Source organism: Chlamydotis macqueenii, chromosome 1, assembly GCF_036417535.1.
Source record: "Chlamydotis macqueenii isolate bChlMac1 chromosome 1, bChlMac1.mat, whole genome shotgun sequence".
In the NCBI taxonomy this organism is placed as follows: domain Eukaryota; kingdom Metazoa; phylum Chordata; class Aves; order Otidiformes; family Otididae; genus Chlamydotis; species Chlamydotis macqueenii.
Window position 1 is genome coordinate 17382997 of NC_141556.1, and position 21831 is coordinate 17404827.

At 38.2% G+C, this 21831-nt stretch overlaps 1 protein-coding gene across 1 annotated transcript in view; it reads right to left on the reverse strand.

The window, feature by feature from the left end:
- Positions 1–2533: 2533 nt before the first annotated feature.
- Positions 2534–21831, reverse strand: part of CERK (ceramide kinase) — a 45034-nt gene continuing 25736 nt past the window's right edge. Inside the window, exons 7-13 of the mRNA XM_086746900.1 lie at positions 20453–20527; positions 19375–19527; positions 18253–18358; positions 14156–14226; positions 9677–9882; positions 5890–6098; positions 2534–5032 (exon numbers count right to left, since the gene is read on the reverse strand). Coding sequence (XP_086603026.1) covers positions 4933–5032; positions 5890–6098; positions 9677–9882; positions 14156–14226; positions 18253–18358; positions 19375–19527; positions 20453–20527 — 920 coding nt within the window. The 3' untranslated portion in view covers positions 2534–4932. The remainder of the gene's footprint in view (positions 5033–5889; positions 6099–9676; positions 9883–14155; positions 14227–18252; positions 18359–19374; positions 19528–20452; positions 20528–21831) is intronic.

Here is a 21831-nt window from a genome sequence, read left to right on the forward strand (position 1 = left end):
AGCAGGACTGTGCTTCCTCCCCGCCTCACCTTCCTCCACTGAGTCTGTAAACTCTTCTATGTAGGAAAAAATACAAATTCTTCTGTTAGCTCAAAGCTTGGCCTACGAGCAGAGGAGAACAAACACCACAATCTGCTGCTCTGGTGAGAGAACACACTTATATTTACTCTTTCCTAATCCTGCTACCAATGTGTTGAGGGTTTTCTGAAAGCCTTTACTAGGAAACTGCAACCACAGCAACACCTGTGTGTTCAGGTTTTGCCTGTTTTCCCTAGCAAATTCCAGCATTATGAGACAAAATGGAAAAGGGAGATTCCAACCACCTTAGAGCTACTTATTATATTGGGTTGATTCTTCCTGGGCTAGGGGCAGGGCAGCATCTACCAGCAGCGTGACCCTCGGAGTAGTTATTTATCCAGTAGGTATTGCTGAGGGGAGATGTCTACTCTAAACGCATCCAGCTTCAGTCAAGGTTCTGTGAAAACACCGTATCAAGGAACTACCAGGATCTGATTTGACTGAAGACTTTATGCAGATACATATTCCTTTTTCGAAGCACCCCTGTCAATGCCAGCTCTCTTTCTGTAGAGTCCCTTCTTTGGTGGTAAAGGCAAATCAGCTTCAAGCAGCTTTTCTTGATACCGATACATGCTCAAACAATGTGGTTTTTTCCCTTCCCTGTAAGAATATGAATACTGTTTAGGCACAGAACAGAAAACTGAGAGGGAACACAACAGCATAGGTAGGGAATTTCCCTGAAGGGAATGAGCCATTCTCTGTGCCCACGGTGGACAGAGCAGGCACGCTTAAACACAGAAAGGGAAATTCAGTCAAGAAATTAAAAAAACAAAGTTTTATAACCACAAAAATCTTTATGCAACCTATGCTGATGGCTAAACTGCCTTGTAGAATATACATCACTGAAAGCTCAGAAGTTACACAAACATCTACCAGCATAGGTATTTCTACCAATCATCTTCTGCAGGAACTTTCCCAGATGCGACAAGGTCTATGGAGCAGACCCTTAGCTGGTGCGAGTCGCTACCCCACCACCTTAACCTCAGCAGCATCGAGGTACTAACCCAGCATTTCTTCTTGCTGCCCAATCTCCCCTTTCCTAAAATACAGCTGCTAAATATTATAATGAAAAATAAGTATTTGGCAGATTAAATTGGACAGTCGTTTCAGAATGCTGCACATTGCTACAGGAAGCTGCTTTTACAATTCTCCTGTAACATCTCTTCTAGCAATGCTGCTATTTCGGTAAAGTTTGTGAGTGGAGAGACAGAGCATGACCCAACGTATTTTTAGAAATATCTCTTCAGAACAGTGATAAAGCTTTTACTCTGCCTACTAGTTGTAAATAGCCAAACTTCTAGCAATCTACTCAAACCTTTAGCACTAGGCTTTACTGTGCAGTTAAAGCACACACACCTGGGCAATGTTTTCCAGAAAAATAAATTTAAAAAAAAAAAAAAACTGCATTTTGTTTTCCTATTTTTTCTTTTATTTTTCTTCTTTTTAAAATTTATTTCACAGTTGTTCTCTTTCATCCTTTCCAGAATTTGGTCTCCACGGATTTTTCAATTTGCATCACTTCTGTTATTCTTTCAGTATTTTCCCTTTATGAATAATTATTTTTCCCCTTCTATTTTTTTCCTACACTATTGAAGTCTTCTCTACATGCAAAAAAAAAAAAAAAAAAGATAAAAAAAATCTATTCATTTTATTTATTGCTGGAGGATTCCTATGAAATAAGGCACAAAACTGCACTCTAGGTGAAATAGCTATCAAGAAGAGCAAGTCACCCTTTCAGGTATGTAGGAGTCTTAAAGCAGCAAACATCTTTCAAAGACAATCTATTGCTGGCAGTTTTTGTGGGTACATATTAGGAGTCATTTCTAAACAGTAGGAAATAGAATTCAAAAAACGTTAATCCTCTCATTGCAGAGGATTTGAAAGGCATGACTGATTGCAGAATGAATGTCCCACCCCCTTCTAACTAATAGGACTAGTCACACATTAATTAAGAACATGCCTAAGCCTCTGCAAGATGTACATGGTGTGTGTGTCAGTGGGTAAGACAGAAGTCTGGGGAGACTGTTGCTTCATTATGGACAGAATTCGTTTACTGCAACTTAAACACCAGTTAGAATCGATTAAATGTACTTAAATAGCCTGTTGAAAATTTGAAATAAGAGCAACGTGACTAATGAGAATAAAAATGATGAATTCCTATTAATCATTTACTTCATAGGGATTAAGGCAGGAGTTCTAGGGAAATAATACTTGAACTGCAAGACAGAGGCATTCAGAGAAATTTCTGATTCTATACACCATCTTCCCATTCATGCCTTAAGACATCCCTGCAAACATTGCCTTGCTGCGTAACTGCACGTGGTGGGTTACTTCTCCACCTGGTTTAATCTGCCCACATCGGTTACACTGAGCACACTACTGCCACATTTCTGCTAAATAAAGGTAGATATTTTTTCAAATCCAGGGGTGAAAAGAAGAAGGACATGTTCTTTGTTATCACATGATTTTATTTTTTCAATGAAATGCCCTAGCGTCATAAAACAGAACATATTTTCTAATCTTGAATCCAGCAAGATCAGGAAAAAAAGGAAAAAAAAAATCAAACTTGTTTTTTCTATACATGATTTCCACACTGAGACTACATTCAGAGAAAAATAAACACCTTAGAATTAAAATGTAAGCAGACATTACTTGCGCAGGTCTTCTTAAAAATAAACTGGACATGTCATACACCTTACATATGGTGCTTTGCTAGTATAATATGCTACAAATAGAATTATTCAAATGCAACTATGCAGCTTTTCTACTGCCTAAGACTTTTCATTTTGTTATGTTGCAACACCTTTATTATTTAGTTCACACTTCAGTACCATACTATAGAACGATCTTTTCTCCTCCTTTTCTGGTGGCTTTTTTTCTCAGAAAGGGGACCTTCACTATGGCTTTCTTTGGAAACACCAAGCACTCAGTTTTAGGTATTAAAAATATTCAAAGCATATCAATACACATTCACAACTAGACAAAGCCTCAATTTTTCAAGTAAGAGTCTCATGACTTGCTAGTAAACTAATGAAAAGAGCTGGTTAGTATTTATTCCTGTTCTCATTTATAAGAATGTGATCTGGATAGCTGTAATGCCTCACCTGTTGGTGAGCTGAGTGTGCACCATCATATCCTGCACAAGAATTACAGTAACTTGAAGCCTGGGCGTTCCCGCAATATTCATAGCTAGACCAAAACAACTGTAGAACTTTTTAAACAAACTATACTTCCAAAAAATATTTGATTTTGTAGAACTGCATAATCTGATTTTCAATGAGGTTCTTAGGTCAAAAGTACTACTTCACTTACTAAACATGGCTTTAAAAATACAGTATACATAATGTGCTACAAATGTCTGAAAAACACTGGATCAATCAACATTTCAACTCATTGCATTAATAAGAAAAGTAAACAGCAGTACTTTTGGAAAAGCATTCAAGTATTTTCCTGAAATACTACAGAATGAAAAACAGATCCTAAACTTTGTATGACTGTATTTTAAGCAAATATAATTTGCAAGTATTTTAAGTCATATAGAGCAGTATGAATCATACTTTGTAGTAAGCACACCATTTTGATAGTACACAAAATTGGAATGTAAATAATTTCAATAGAAAAAAAAAATCAGCTATTTATAACATTTTTCAAGTGCTTCAGTAATAAACTGATCAATCACCACGGCTTACACAAAACAAATACATGAAACACATAAAACAATACACAAATCCATACACAATTGAAATAATCACTCCATAGCTACACATGATAGTCCAATGTTTTTGCTATAAAAACAAATCAGCACAGCGAATTCATGATTTATCAGATGCCAGTTTCTTCCCTTGACTTCACAAATTACTTTATTTCACATGTAATTAAACATTATTTTTAAAACTTTCAATATTCATTTTTAAATTCAACATTCCAATATCTTATTTTTCAAAGACATCTCAATATATGCAGTTGAATCTCCAAACAATTGTGTACCGAAGAGGGAAGCTTTTCGTATGTTAATTTTATATATTTTTAAAAATTTAAAAATTGCTGGTGTTTCAGAAGATATTTATATTTTCCTTTGCCTGTGCCTTCCCGGTATTATCAGTAGCCCTGCGAGTTCTTGCAAGACATTGCCATTGCTGTGTGTGGTATTTGGTATCATCCAAACAGTCATAAAACCCTTTATAATCCCAAAAAGCATCATGCAAGGAAGCCTTTATAAATAGAATATACAGGATAAGGTATGAACTGTATATAGATGTGCTTTTATTTTTCAGAGTATTTCTAAACTTTTATTGTTATTACTTAAAGCCAGGAATGTGCGTTTGAATTGCATTGATAAGTTGCAAGGTATAGTCAGAATTACAAAAGGAAAGATTTTACTAAAAAAAGACGAGAATGGCAACACTGTTGTCCAGTATTTAAGCCACACGCAACTACAGAACACTCCCAGCGGAAAACATCTTCTCAGACACTGAAAATATCTTGTCTTGATATCTTGGTTTGATGACAATGGAAAGTCCAATGTTTTACAACATTTAGATATTATTGCAACACAGCTGCTAAATTAGCTCTCTAGAAAAGCACAGAGAATTTATCAGTCATCGCGAATACACATATATACACCAATCTTCTCTTTTCTAACATAACTTAGATTACATTGCTTCAAGATACATTGTAATGAATGCAATGTTTTTTTAAAAAAAGGACACAATGCAATAAGATGTCTAAAATTATACTGGAGCCTTAAAAAAAAAAATCTAAAATTTAAAAATACTTGTCAATTTGACTAAAATGCGTATTTACTCAATTTCCTTGAGCTTTTATTTTTTCTTCTCCCCACTGGAGGAACAACGTCTATAGCAACTGTTCAATGCTACTCTGGCTGTAGGCAGCTTCATCTTTACAGTTTTCCTCAATTCCCCTTGCAAATAGTTTCATTAACTGGCAGTGAACCCTGAAAAATATGGAAATCAATTAATAAGAAATAAATATGGAAGTCAATTAATAAGAAATAAATGAGTACCACATATTTCATTCTAATAATCCATTAATTTCAAGCAGTTGCTCCAGACTACAGAAACCACGCTCTCATTCTTGATAAAATCCTCCCCTGCAGAGACGACTGGATGCTTTCATGCAGCCATCACTCCTGTTACTCCTCTTTCCACAAAAAAGTTCTATGGGACATTTAGATGAGCTGATCTTATACAATATACAATACTCATAAAAATCACTTCTGACTGCTAAGTGATTATGTTTTAACGGAACAAGTGTGTAAATATTTTATATCGTGGTTTTGGTTCCCCTTGTTCTAAAAACAACAACCAACCAACAAAAAAAAAAAAAAAACAACAAACAAAAAAGAAAGCCCTTCAAATTTCACAAACTTCTATTTCCTTCTAATTTCATTATTTGCACAACTGCACACTTCTTTCTCCATATGCCATATGGAGGTAAGACTCTGTGCTATGTGTCAAAAACCACAAAGTATGGGACATACTCAGTATTTCTGTAAGACAACGATTTGTACTTAAGCTTAAATTTCACAGGAAAAGCTACTGCTCAGAGTAATGAGGTACTCCAATTCTTGTAAAAAAGAATCCTCCCAACACCACCTTCACTTTTAGCACTTCAAGCACATAATATCAGTACCTAAGAAATAAGCAGGACTTCAAAGGTGGGGTCATTTACTTATCTCGGTAAATTTGCTATGCAGAGGCACCATTTTGGCTCGTCTTTACAAACATCTTTAAAATCAGTGCAAAGGCTTAATAAGTTTTCTGGTACATGGAAAGAAAAATCAATGCTTACCTTACTTCAATTGCTGAACTGTCCAGAGTTTCTCCATCACAATTCCAGGTGCTATTAGCAATACTACAGCAACAAGCTGGATGATCTCTGCAGAAGTGGCCAAAACGTTTCTTTCCTATGTCCATGACACTGCTTTCGTTGTCTTCTGAAAGCTTTGATGTAAATTGAAAACTCTTCACCCGATAAACATCTACAAATGAGAAGTCAAACTACAAAGAAAAAAAATAAATCAAAATAGGCAACTAAAATTAGTTAAATACATTTGATGTGTAAAGGAACTCAGCATGCAGCATTTTGTATTCAAGAAAGTCTGTCCACTCTAATTTTTTACAGATTACCTGAAGCATAGAATGATTTTTGTTTTTAAAAAACTGCACAAGTCAGAAACAGTAAAACAAAAATGGAACCTTACTTTTCAGTGGTCCTGTTCAAGTAGCTGCAGTACTGCCACTTTATAGATAACCAGGCAACAGGGTCTGAGATTATGAGTAAATGGGGTATAAAAACTATTTTAAAACCCCTATAAAAAACTATTGTAACAAGGAATCAAAGTAAAAAATATTTGGATTGGATCTTTGTACCATCCTCAGGACCTGTTCAACTACAGTCTTTAAGACACATGGGCTTTTCTGAAAGCCTTCTGCTTCTGCATTTGGAACAATACTCTGAGGGTGAGAATTCCACAGCAGTGTGATCAAATCACAGAGCTGGGTGTATAAGGAAATAAGAATAGAGGGCAATATTATTACATTCTAACAAAATTTTTTAAAAAATCTAGTTAATTCAGCTAGAAAAAGTAGGACAATTAAGAGATTTTTCTTGTAACAGAGGTTGCAGATTTACACTACAATAGTGTACAAACGCTTTTAAACAGGCTTTGTAGATTAAAGGAACAATCAAATTAGAGGGTGCCCCCACCTGCCCTGGAAGTAACTTAACCGACACAGACTTATACATTTAGCAAGCTGTAATAATACAGAAACAGCATTTAGCAAAAGCAATGGAGTATGTCTGTGTGCATCGATGGGAGGAGGGTGGCAAAGAAGTAAAAGTGAATGAAGAAACAGTTTACCCATAAACTAGCCTGTATTAATGCACAGACATTTATCTTCTTTTTTTCTTTTCACATTTTCTTAAGTAATCAAAGAAGGTTTCCCACTATTACAGAGGACAATAACTGCGCTGGTTTTGGCTCAGGTAGAATTAATTTTCTTCATAGTAGCTAGTGTGGGGCTGTGTTTTGGATTTGTGTTGGAAACAGTGCTGATAACAGAGCTGTTTTTGCTATTGCTGAGCAGGGCTTACCCAGGCTTTCTGCCTCTTGCCCCATCCCACCAGCAAAGAGGCTGGGGGCGCAGAAGGAGCTGGGAGGGGACCAGCCGGGACAGCTGACCCCAGCTGACCAGAGGGTCTCAAACCCTATGACATCATGCTCAGCCTACAAAACTGGGGGAAGAAGGAAGAAAGTGAGTACATTCAGAGTGATGACGTTTGTCTTCCCAAGTAACCGTTACAGATGATGGAACCCTGCTTTCCCAGACGTGGCTGAACACCTGCCTGCCGATGGGAAGTACTGAAGTAATTCCTTGTTTTGCTTTGCTTGCATGCGCAGCTTTTGCTTTACCTATTAAACTATCTTTACCTCAACCCATGAGTTTTCTCACTTTCACTCTTCCCATTCTCTCCCCTGTCCCACCGGTGTGGGGGGAGTGGGCAAGTGGTGCTTTGTTGCCACCTGTGGTTAAACTTCAATGGTCCTTTTTGGCACGCAACATTGGGCCCAAAGGGTTCGAGATAATGACAGATTTGACTGGAATGCGATAGATCAAATTTATAGCTATTATTGCTGTTTAGCAATTGTCAGGCTCCTGTGCTTGTCATTGGGCTTGCTTGCCTTGCTGTAATTAGAGTCTAATGCTCATTAGCAGCTGTTTTTTTGATTTCACAGCTTGCTGTAGTGGTGTACTGCTTATCATCTTACTCTGCTGTGCCTAGGAACATTTTGATAACAGCAATAGCAATGCACCTGGGCTGGCAGGTGGCCACGGCATCGTGGTGCTTCTGTGCTGTTCTACTGGACAGGTTGGAATTCCAGTGTGAACTTGAGTCAATGGGACTGTGACCTGCGCATGAATCCACGCAGGAGCAGGACACCCCAAAGTGTCTGTGGATAAGCCCACACCAGAGCAGGTAAATCTCAAAGTGTCTGTGGCCATGGTTATGTCTGTGCTGCAGCAGATGTACCTCTGAAGGGACTGTGGCCCAAGGGGAAGTCCACACTGGAGAAGGTACACCTCAAAGCATCTGTGGCTCTGGAAAAGTCCACACTGCAGCAGCTACACCCTGAAGCACAGTGGCTGTGCATGAGATCATGCTGGAGCACCTCAAAGCACATGGCCATGGATAAGCCCATGACAGAGCAGGCTTACTTCTGAGGGGACTGTGGCTGTGGGTAAGGACATGCTGGAGCAGATGCTTAAAGCACAGGGTTAAACCATGACACTATCCTGGGATGAGAACACATGTACAACCCTGCATTTAGTCCACACTGTAAAACCAACATATCCCAGAGAGAAACAGTGGGGAAGCACTGAAAGGGGAACAACCACAGTGGCAATCACAAGAAGCATCAGAATTGAAGGGACCTCCTAGGTCTTAAGTTCCCTCGGCTTTTAACCATAAACAAACTGAAGTTGTCAAACTCCACACTTGGAAGCAGTGGCTCATGGATACAATGAGGTTCCTTAAGCAGTGAGCTAGTCCAGACAGCTTAGAGAGCTGCACTGCATTCATCCACCCATGAATGCTCTCATGTCTCAAATCTAGCAGAATGCAGTCTCCTGAAAAATGCTGAAGCCAATTTGAAAGGCTGCCAGGGAAGGCTTCAAATAATCAAAAATACCAAGGGAGCAGTGAGAGTGAATGGGAAGGAGTGAAGGGAAGGAGATCAAGAATAGTAGGAAGGAGGAATACAGACACACACACAATGTTCCAGGGAATTGGTAATGAGGAAATACAGTAAAGAGAATCTATACTAATTCTTCTACAGAGGAGGAAGAATAAACAAGTGAGATTTATTATTGCTTTTATAACTAGTTATGACATTAGTCCATTGGTTCAGATACCTTCCAGAACATAACAACATCAGCTTGTGACAAATATTAAATGTGTGTATTCACACCACAGCTCTGGTTTCAACAGATACCAAAATCCAAAGCAGTGATGAATCTTCCCTTATAGTTTATCCTGACAGCTACAATGTATGCAAGGAATTATTTTGAAGCTGAATGCATAAAGGTCCTATCTTGGTCATATATTTGTAGTAAAATTCTGCTAAAAGCCTGCAGTTTACAATAAAACTGCAGTTCTGGTAACTTCCTTCTCAACCACACTTTTATACAGTATACAAAAAGTGATTTATTATTCTTCAGTACATCATCTACCTCAGCTATGCTGTACTATTGTGAACAGGTTTTCTATGACAAATACCTGGGGACACAGTTGTGATAAAACAACTTTAAATATTGCCCAAACAGCAAATATATGGAAAATGTTATGGATCTAAATTCAATTTAACAAAATTCCAATTTTGTTAGAATGCTATGGCCAAAGACTTGACTTAGCTAAAATTATTATTTTATTTTTAGTTGCTGAAATTATGTCACCAAAAATGTATAAACTTTTAAAATAAACCTGCTTTGTAGATATTCTTTTTGTCATATAAGAATATTGATATTTACAACTTAAAATGGCTCTGGAGAATTCATTGTCAAAGGAATACACACACCTGATCATCTTGGTTTGTATGTCTGACAAGATACCGTAGAAAATCAAATCTGGAGCATTTACGAACTAGAATGAGGTCAGCCGAACCATCTGCCAAATGAGCTGCTGGTGAAAGACCTTTTGGACTTCGTGGACAGGCACAGCTCATATTTACTGCATTGATGGCTAGGAATTTCCCTTTAATAACCTTCCATTCTTCTTCATCTTCTGAAACACATCAATAAAGGCACGGAGATAGGTTATTATTTGATCTACTCACAAGAACACTAAAAAGCAATAATTCTTGGCAACTTAAAAGTTTTTACTGGGCATATTCATGTGCTATCAATACACACCTAAAACTGCACTAAAAAAATATATATATATATTTTTCATATACTAACAGAGAAAGTTGCTTTCTCCCTTCACAGGCTGATTACTGAAACTGCTCAGCATTTCTGACATAGACATGTCAAATTCAGGATCAATGCTGTTTGGGTAAACCCACAAAACCTTAGCCAAGGAAAAGACAGAGGCAAATTACAACTCTTGTAGTGTGAAAGTTCAGTGGGATTTTTAACTATTTAAAAATTTTATTCTTGCTCTTCAACATGTTAATCTTAAGTAACCAATGATGCAAAGACAGTGGTTTAGTTCTTGGTTGCTAAATCAATATTTTTCTTCTGCCTCAATGCCACAAATTATATTTAAACGAAAAAGAAAGACAAAAAGGGAAGAGATGACTCAGGGTTCAACAAGGACCAGCAGGCAGCAGATCAGTAGTCTGTTTCTACCCCAACATACCCCTAAATGAATACTGTTAACAGAGTTGAACTTTCCTGTGTATAAATCTTCAGAGATTTCTGGAAAACAATACAAAAGTGTTTTCAACAACATCAAACCATTCTGTTAGAGATTAGACCTAGACTGGGCTTAAGTATGTGATGGCATCAATACTAGCAAGAGGCCAAGGAATTTTCTGGAACAAAGTAACACTGGCAAGCACTGCACAGAATTGTAATCTAAACTGTATTTCTTGAATATGGATAAAAATAGATTTTTAAAATGTCTTTGCATTTTTAGACTACAAATAATCACCTTCCTCACTACAATAAGAAAAAGCCATAAAGCAGTCATAACACTCCTTTTCTGTTGCCAACATAAGCGGATTCAGATATTTCAAATGAACAACTCCCCAGAAAGAATGATTGCAGAACAATCTAGACGAGGTTCTAAGACTGGAGCTCAGAAGTGAAGGGCCATTGTTGGTGATGGGGATAAAATTAAGGCATGAACAAAAAATGATAAAGTTTATTTATATAAGCCTGTTAAAGTCCGCTCATCAAACCACAGCAAGGCAGAAGTTTTGAAGCATATTAACTGGTACAGACTTAGAAATCTAACATCATTCAGTTTTCCACACTTGGGTTAACTTACAGTTATTTTCAAGGTGCTTTTTTGATGGGACTATAGATGACATTAATACTATATATTTCATGTCCTGAAATTTTGATATTCTTTACTGTGTTACTTTTAGGAACTTCACATTTACTTTAGAGAATTGTTATTACAGTTGTCTAGGTAATTTTAGACCTCAAGTCTATGATGCATTAACTTTGAATTGACCTCTTCCAAGCTTTATAGACCAGAAAAAAAGAAAAAAAAAATTAAAAAAACATTTGGAACATTTTCTGTAGTAATTCTTTGCTCTTTGAACATTTCTCGTTTCCTTGAATTTTTATGCATTGGAACTTATACTATCCACTATCCACAGAATCAAGAAAAACAGAATTCCAGGAAAAACAGTAGGATTACAATGTGACTGAAAACATAAAGGAAACTAAAAACTCTACTTTTCTTCCCTCTAGACAATACTTTCTATCTCCTGATAAAGAAATCAGTAATAACAAGAAAAAAATGCAGCTCTGAAATTCAACATTTTCGCATCATTTACCAGAGTCATTTTAGTATTGCTTGCTTTACTGCTGATCTTTTTATGTTGCTTCCAAACAGGATATTACAGAACAAAATAACTTAAATCAGATTAAAAATGTGTATCTTAGAGAGAGATGATAAAAACTTAAATGTCAAACTACAGAATTACTTTGTTCAGACTGCAGGCAAGTGATGAGCCCCTGCTCTGAGACGGAGGTAACTGAACAGAACGTAAGAAACTACGGGAACTGGGAACATCTGTGTCCAGAACTACACAAGTGCTTATTTATAAGAAAACTAAATATTTTCTGATAGTCAAACAACAAAATGAGAACACCACCCTTTACTGATAAATCCTTTTGTTGTTTATCTAAGGAGCATTAATAATTTATTCTATAGTGTGTCTATGTATGTGTCAACCTTTGAAGTATGCTCACTGTAATAAGTAAGTCAAATTACTTAAGGAAGAATTCTTATATCTGTTACTGTAATTGATTGTTTTCACCTGGTAGAAAAGCATCACTCAGTATAAATTTCAGCATGTCAGTCAAAAAGAGCTTCACTGTTAAGTAAGAACAAAGTGGGGGTATTTATCACATTTTAAATGACCAGCTCTTTTCATAACCATTTTGCAGGGTGCATCACTAACAGCACAAATTATTCACTCAAAATACCTTTCATACAATAGAGCAATCATAAGCACAGAGAGCATAAACAGCACTCATTTCAACTGTTTGCTGTGTATATAAACTGCAAGTTGCTGAAATCAGCATAAAATACTAAGACTCAAAGTTTACACAGCACATGCACGCAGACTTCTGCACAATATAAAGAAATATGTTCAGCGTCAGCCAATGCAAGCATCCTTCTGAACTTCTCTGAATTGTATACAAACCGAGCAGGCACAATGAAGGAGTCCACCAATACACCCTGCTGAGTAAAGCTTATCTGAGGTGGCGATTTAAAACCCTTTTTATTGCAAATCAAGAGCAGCTGATTGTTATTGTTTGCTTACCAGTACTGCATGGAGAAGAGGCTGGTCTGCAAAGAAAGCCAGCTAACAGAAGTAAACATGTCCTACTTGTTTACATGTCCTACATACTCAGCTGCTTAATATCTGGTGCCATGCTGGCTAAAGCAGTCTTGATTGCTCACCAACCTGTAGCTTTATTCTGCCTCTGCTCCTTTGCTGGATCAAAACTAACAAAATTGCAGACTTCCAAAAAAAGTCAAAATCCCAAACAATAAAACAAACAAAAAAAAACCAAACAAAAAACACCCACAAACAAAAGAAAAAAGGTTGGCAATTTCTAACTACAGTTATTTCTGAAAAAGATTTCTTTTTTTTTTTTTTTTTTTTAACAAAGAAACCTGCTACCAGATTTAGCTCCTAAGAAAATAGTATGTAAAGCAATTTCTTTAGCTGAATCTGGGCATAAATTAAAACAACTCAAGAAATACTTCCAATTTGGCCATCTGTTGAATATAGCAAAGATCTGAAAGGAGTAACTGGGATGAAAGCACTACGGCAGAGCACGTGTAACAGGAATTCAAGTTGGCCTACAAATCTATGTACAGTCTTTATGCTACCAATGAATTTCTATAGTATGATGATAGTCTTTTTGCTAACAAATGGCTAGAACCTGGCACAGATACTGTGCAAAATAACTGTAATAAGACAATCTAGGTCATAAGGATCAATGTTTATGTCAAGAAAATTATAGTTTTATGCACTGGGCTTTACAAGGAAAGGCTGCCTGCTGTTTAAGAGGGGTTTATCCAAGACAATGAACTGAGACCAGAGGCAAAACTGAATCTGCATATCATACTCCATCAAGGCCACAGGTCTATCAATATCAGTCCTTCCCATTAGGATGTAGTAGTCAAAGAGATACAGCTAGGAGGATGACCGCACAGAATCTAACATATTAACAGTTGTTTTAATAAAAGGAAGGAAAAGTTAGGCCCATTAAAAAAAAAAAAAATCCATGGAAGTGTGCACAGGGGTTGGAAGAGGGTGGCGGGGGGAGAGAGAATAAGGACAGCATAACCAGAGAAATCTCATTTATCATTTATACTGAGTACTTGTGTGGTATTGTACAGAAATACTTACGTTACTAGTAGTCCAAGTTCACTATCTCATATTTAGCCAACAGCTTTACATAGGGTGATTTTTGTGCCAAACACACACAAATTTTTAATCCTGATCTATTCTAAAAGATATCTTAATGAACTACTTCCTTCTATACTACCTCAGTTTATCAGTTAAGTCCTTCTCAGAAAAAGCACAGAGTTCTAGCTTGCAGAGTATATCTTTCTTAAAGAAAATAAGTCCAACACATTAAAATATATAAGTAATTAGCATAATTTTATCAAAATTTTTTGATGTTTGGGTGGATGAGACATCTTACATATTTTTTTCAAATTTACATTTATTTTCCTTAAAGAAACAACGGATTATCTAGTAATTCACATTTAAGAAAAAACACACACACTTGAACTCATATATTCTGAAAAATAATATTTTCTACTACACTACACCATTGTACTTTTTATGACAAATTACCTTCATGTTTTAATCCACACTCCTTGTGCTGTTCTGCTAGCTGTTGCTCACTTTTCTTGCAAATATAACACCTGAAAACAAAAATACCATTCAGTTCCTGATAACAAAATTATTATTGTTTAATTTTTTTCTTTTACTGAATTGTTACAAGACCTTCCCCCACCACGATGCAGCACGGCACTGACAATCCTGATGTGGCACGAATCATGACAGCCCTGCAGGCAGTACAGGTACTTAAGTACAGTGCTGAAGATTACTGGATGTCAGAAATAACAGTGTTATGGAGCCATAAAATCATCTAAGTTGGAAGGGACCTCTCACATGGTCCAAACCTCTGCTCAAAGCCAGTCTTACAGGGCCAGGATGTTCAGTACCTTGTTCAGTCAAGTTCTGAATATCTGCAAGGGTAGATTCCAATTTCAGGCACTGGAACAGGCTGCCCAAGGAAGTGGTGGAGTCACCATCCCTAGAGGTGTTCAAAGAATGTGTAGACGTCACACTTCAGGACATGGTTTAGTAGGCATGGTGGTGTTAGGTTGACGGTTGGACTTGATGATCTTAGAGGTCTTTTCCAACCTTAAAGATTCTATGATTCTATGATAAGACTTCTGGGCAACCTGTTCCAATATTTGACTCCAATAACTGTGAAAGACACTGACATACTGGAGCCAGTCCTTCATCTCACAAGTGCTGAGTACAGGGAAAGAATAACTTCCTGTGACCTATTGGCTTCTGTTTTGGTTAGAAAGCCCAATATAAGGTTGGCCTTCCTTGCTGCAAGGACACACTGTTGACTCAAGTACAGCTATTGTCCACCAGGATCTTCAAAGTTCTTTCTGGCAAAGTTGCCTTCTAGCCAGTCAGTGTTGTTGTATGGGACTATTCCACCCCAGATAGATGACATTTGCCTCTTCTGAACTTCAGGAGGTTCCTATCAGCCATTTCTTCAGCCCAACAACGTCCCTCTGAACAGTAGCCCTGACTTTCAACATGTAAACCACTCCTCCCAATCTGATATCCATAAAACTGCTGAGAGTGCGCTCTCTGCCACTGTCCCAGCTACTAATGAAGAGGTTCCACAGTATTAGCCCCAGTATTGATTACCAACGGACACCATTAGTAATTGGCTGCCAGTTGGATTTTGTACTCACAAACTTTTTTGGTAATCTAGCCAGTTTTCCATCTATCCACTTATCTAGCTGTTCTGGTTTTGTTAGTGAGGGGGGGCCTAAGGTGGTAGCTTCTGTAGGAAACTGCTAGAAGTCGCTCCCCTTTGTTCAGTGGACTCGGCCGGGCCTAGGGCGGACCCGCTGCTGGCCAAGGCCGAGCCAATTGGTAGCAGAATGTCCCGTGATAACGCCTCTGCGATAACGTATTTAAGTAGGGGAAAACAGGAAAAAGAGGGGGAGAAGATGTGAAGCAGCTGAGCTGGGGGCAGAGAGGGGGAGGCGCGAGCCTCATGGGCCTTGCAGGCCTCACCCTCTGGCCTCCCGCCGGGCAGCCAACTGGGCCCAACTCGGCCCGGCCCGGCTGCAAGAAGTGGAGAGGAGATGAGAAGTGAATAAGATGTAAAAAGGATCCTGAGAGGCGTCTGCCAGCCTGTTGTGAGGAACGGCTGCAGACGCCAAGGTCAGTTCAGAAGGAGGGGGAGGAGTAATATGGCTCCTGGCCAAGATTCCCCTGCAGCCTGTGGTGAAGACCATGGTGGAGCGGGTTGTCCCCCTGCAGCCCATGGAGGTCCACGGAGGGGCAGAGATCCACCTGCAGCTCGTGGAGGACCCCACGCCAGAGCAGGTGGAGGCCTGAAGGAGGCTGTGGCCCGTGGAGGGCCCGCTGGGACAGCTGTTCTAGAGGGACTGCACCCCGTGGAAGAGATGACCCACGCCGGAGCAGTTCCACAAAGGACTGTGGCCCATGGGAGGGACCCCACGCTGGAGCAGAGGAGGAATGCGAGGAGTTCTTCCCCTGACGATGATACAGCGGCGTAAAACAACGCGTGATGAACTGACCGCGACCCCCATTCCCTTTTCCCTCCCCGTGCCGCTCGGGAGGGGAAGGTAGTAGAGATAATGTTAAGCCCGGGAAGAGGGAGGGGTGGGGGGAGGTTATCTTGTTCCCTGTCTCATTCTCCTGCTAATTTTAGAAAATAAATGAATAGTTTTCCCCAAGTCGAGTCTGTTTTGCCCGTGACGGTAACTTTAAGGATTTCTCCCCGTCCTTATCTCAAACCTTGAGCCGTTTTTCTTATATCATCTCCCCCTGTTCTCTCGGAGGGTGGGGGGAGCGGGAGAGAGACTGCGTAGTCTGGTCCTGATCAGGGCTGAACTACGACACTAGCCCACCCCTCATCAATTTGGTTTTAAAAATACTACAGGAAACAGTACCAAAGGCCTTGCTAAAGTCAAGGTATGTAACACCCACTGTTTCCCCTTTATCCATGCACCTGGGGACCTGTAAGGTCTAGGGGCAGATTATATCAGTGAAAACCAGGGAAAAAGGAGTAATTTCCCAACCTTTTCCATATCTTTTATCACTAGGTTCCCCATACCACTAAGCGGGAAGCTCACAGTTCCTATAGTCTTTTGTTATGATTGGTATACTTATTACAAACATTATATAAGTAACATCCTCCACATCCCTCACTGATTTCAACTCCACCTGAGCTTTGGCTTTCTCAGTTTCACCCCTGCACATTAGGCAATGTCTCTGTGTTCTTCAAAGTAAGCCATTCCACTTTCACCTTCTTTACTTCCCAAATCCTTGCTCATCCACTTTGGTTTTCTATCATGTTTCAAGTTTCTGTATATCAGAATGGACTGTTCTTGTGCTTTCAGGAGGTACCAACCAACTCTCCTGGGTCTCTCTGTCCTCTAGGGCAGTCACCATGGAATCTTCCCAAGATTCCTGAATAAACCAAAATCTGATCTTCTGGAGTTCAGGGTTGCAATTCTACTTTTTGTTTTGCTTACTTCTCTCAAGATTTTACACTCTATAATCTCACAGCCACTGCTGCCAAGATGCCCTCAACCATCACATCCCCAACTTTCCTTTTCTGTAACAAAAGCAGTAGTTAGTCAGCTTGTCAATCACTTGCATGATCACTGTCATCACCACACTCTAGGATTCTCCTGAATTGCTTGTGTCCAGTCCTACTCCCCTTCCAGCAATTATCAGGATGTGCAAAATCTCTCATGAGGCATCAGGCACTCTTTATTCCCTGACTGAGACCTTGAGGATAGCTTTCTCCCTCTGCATCAAGGCACCTGACAGATGAGGACAGGTGCTCCAGCTAGTACTGGAAACTGTGATCTGTAGCATGTCACAGCACTATCATTACAGCACAGTCTCAACAAGTTCCATGTAGTTTCTGGTCAAAGTTTCTGGCTCCTCTGTATCCTGCTGTGACAACTACTTTATCTCCAATAGCTACATTCATATATGAAGAAGAAGAATAAATAACAGTGCAAAACTTCAAGCAAGGGAAAGCAAAGAGAAAGGAAGGAACAGAGATTAAGGCAGACCCCTGATTGGAGAAACAAGTGAAGAATATCACACAGAATTTATACAGCATAGGAGTAGTCTAAAAAAAAAAAAAAAAAAAAAAAAAAAAAAAAAAAAGAAAGGGTAAATAGGCTGATTCCTGAAAGGACATATCCTCAGGACAAACCAGCCCAGCTGTTGTCATGGCAGTAAAACAATCATTAAAGTTGCTAGATCCAATTATAATGTGAACATTTGAGAATTTTTGAATAATTATTTCCATTTGTAAAAGCTATGAGGCATCCAGATTATTCATTTATTATCAGTAACACAGCAGAGTAGCCTCAGCATCTTGTAACTGGGTACTGCACTGTTAGACTCTGCATCATTTAAAATTGGGGGAGGGAGGGACCAGCTAACAAAATTTTATTACATTTTTGTTTACTGACCTGATAAAATGAAGTGTTCTCTTTAATGGGTCAATAAACTTCTTTAAAAGCTTGTCTCTTTCAGAGTAAGTGCTTTGATTTTAAACCCAACATTTTTATGGCTTCTCTTTATGTACAAGCCTTTTCAAATAGTTCATATCAAATATCAAGAAATAAACATTAGCCTACCCTGTTCTGCAGCTATCTTTATCTCGTGGAGATCCCAGTGTGTGTTTTGCTGGTTGAAAAGAAATTGTTCCTTCATAGTAATGATGAGAAAGAAAAGTCTTGAAGCCTACATTAAAAAAGTATTAAGCAGCATTAAGTTATTATAAATTCACATTGCAAACACCTCTGCATACATCCCGTGATTGTTCCTTCTCTAGGATTGTTCCCTGTCTTTCCTTCTGTAAGGACTGCAAAAAAATAGTTGCTCTCCTCAAGGCCACAGCTCTTTATGTTATGATGTTTTAGACTGTAAAGGACAAGGAAATAACCCCCTCAACTTTTTAACATTAGCCAATAGTGCCATTACTTTGCTTGACATCTTTAAGAGCCAACTAAAAATTTTAGCTGTACATCACTGCTGAATCATAAAATTAGCTTACACTACTTAAATTCTGCTTTTGTATCCTCTTTCCCTAACACAAAACAAATCAAAGAAGGCAAAAAATACCTTCCAGTAGCACAGAATTTGTCCAAATATTAGTTAACTAGGATAAACCACTCAGCGCTCTCTATAATCAGTGCTGGAAGAAGAACAAAACTAACAATTCATTCCATCACCGAAAGCACAAGACAGGAGTGCCTATCTCTCTCTAACTGAAAAGAAAGTAAAAATTATTAGCACATAAAAGATATTACTTTTTAGGCAGATATCACTAGGTGACATATACCAACACATTTCTATTAACAACACAGAACAGCACTAACAATTTTATTAAGAAAAAAGCTTATTAAACAGATTTGAATTAGAGTTGCTTCCAACATAATTTATAACAGCTCAATATAAACTTTTTAGTTCTTTAGAAAGTTAACAAAAGACAAAGTATTAACTACCAATTAATTTATCAACTGTGCTATACAGTCAAATTCAAGACTACTTTAATGAGCAAACTGTTAATGTTATCCCCCAAGTTATGAAGCCTTATACAACATGATCCAATGTCCTTGGTACCACAAGGAGTTTAATGGCAGCTTCAGTCTGCCTCATGTTTAAAAGTTTCAGAGAAGCTTGCTTTGGACAGAGCACATCAACTGCTCCAATATGTTTACATGCTGACAAAAGAATGTCATAATTACACAAGTTACCTGAGTAGTCATATCTCATTGGACCCATCCATCGCTTCTTTTCACTATCTTTTAATATATCTCCATAAAAACCGTAACCCAGCAATGATATAAAGTACTTCAAAAATGTGTTGTTATGATGTACAGAAGAGACATCCAGAGGCTGACAGTCACCTAGGAAGATTAGAAGTGCAAGGTTCTATTAAGGCTTATTTTGTTTGCAGCTGCAAACAAGACAGTAATTTTAACATTATGCATTTTTTTAAAATAAAAAAAATATATGTTTTACATATATCCTTTATGCTTATGCAACATCATTAGAACTGAAGGCTATCTTGCACAACTTCTCAAACTCAGTATCAAGAACTGAGTGACTGATTCTTCAGTATGTGGCAAGACAGGATGAACATCACAAATCACAATGCACTGAATACGCCAAGCTGCCTCCTTCAGCCTCCACACAGTTCAAGGACTCCGTTACTAGAGGACTTTGAGAAGTGGTAATTGTCAGGATCCCTACTGATGACAACACATCAAAAAGCATTTATTGAAGAGCAGTTGTCTTCCTCCCTAGTTCCTCCTCAAATATATGACTTGCAGATCGTAAAAATGGGGAATTATCAGCTAATTCCAGTCAAGCAGAAGCCGTACTTCTAACTTACCATGGAAGCATTGAATTGCACAGGACAATTGGGCAACTAGTAAAAAATACTACTCTTAAAGTCTGCATGCACTTGTCCTAGCTTTCTCTAAGAGAGAGAGAGAGAGAGATATATAGCCCAACAACTTACACTGCTAATTGTATTTTACTGCTATTTTCAAAAGCATGCCAGAATGCATGAAAACTTAAGCACCAGATATAAAATTTCAAAATGTTATAATCCCTTGAAAACAATGAATTACAGCAGTGAAAGCAATTAATTTTTAACCTCCTGTATTTCAAATCAGAGACTTAAATCCCAGACAAAACCTTAGTATTTCAATGCAGCCATTATGTTCTAATTATATTTCACAAACATACAGAAAGAACTAAATGGAATTACTATTTTTTGCTATTGCAATAATTTTCACAACAAAACCGAGAACTGTGACCACCCACCTACAATAATATGAAGAGCTGATGTTACTGGATCAGAAATGCCAACAGTCGAATAGCATACACAATCTGTTGATCCTGAAAAATAAAAAATTAGAGATTCATTTGTATCTTTTTAAAACAAGTATTACTGGCATGGTCTTCTGAATAAAAGCATTGTGTTCCTTTGGCCTGCCACTTTCTATTTTATAGAACAAAGTAAGCATAAGGATACAAATATTAAGATTTAAATTTTAACTCTGTCCTCTGCCCTGCACTCAATGAGTAGAATTTATTTCTCTTCATACAAAGTATAAAGATTTTCACTATATAAGCAATAAACATACAGCTGTTAGTGAAGGGAAATAAGTTAATTCACTAAAAATTTCAGGATTATATTACAGCTAATCAGTTAAGGATGGAGGGGAAGGCCTGCATATCCCAATTCTCCTTTGCTCAAGGCTTCTTACTCACTGAGATCTCAATGAAAAGTAGCTGACCAGTCTCCTGTTTTTTGGGCGTGATCTGAATTCCAGACCGCCAACATCTCCTCCTCCTCTAGCTGCATCTTAAACCAGAAACTCCTGCTTAGTTCTATTGTTTGAAAATTAGTAAATACTTGCTTTCAGGGATTAGTTCATTGATAGGGGAGAAAAGTGAATAGAGATGTGCCTTTACAGTCTTGAGTAGAAAAATGTACAAGAAGAAAGTGGGAAACTTTAGGATTCCCTACATTCTGTCTTTGTTACTAGCTACCTTCAGTCCACTCCTCCTCACTCATTATGTCCACTCAGTATTTTAGGTGCTGTTTAGAGACACACAATTCTCCCTGATGCCTATAAAAATCAATCTTAAGAGCCTAATGTAGGGTTCTGAATCCTACTCTGCAGCAGGGACTTGAAAGTCAGGGCCAGACATACCGAAGTATTTTTCTTGCAGCATCTAATTCCAAATTTATCTTGTAGTTTCCCCCATCACTTCCCTGAAACTGAATTCCTTTAAAGTCAAGGCTGGATATCTGAAAACAAAGATTTACTTTGCCCACATATATGTTCTCAGATTTGCTACTGATACTCAGATGCAGAGTAGTTCATTTCTGAGGCCTAATCAAATTGAAACAGAAAACTAAAAAAGGAGGAATGAGCTATCACTATTTAAAATTCCCTTTTTGTTCCTTCTCATTCTAAAAACAGTCAGGACATACACAGTTATCAATAGGAGCAAAGAAAATCTTTTCCCCTCCAACTCATTTATCAGGAAACGGACACCACTTCCCATACCAGCGAAGGGCACAAGAGAAGTTTCTGTCAGATAAATGATATATAGAAGGCTGTTGCAGTGAACGAGAAGCAGCTCCAGAAGCCAATTAAAGAGAATATAAATATAAGAGAACTGCAGAACAA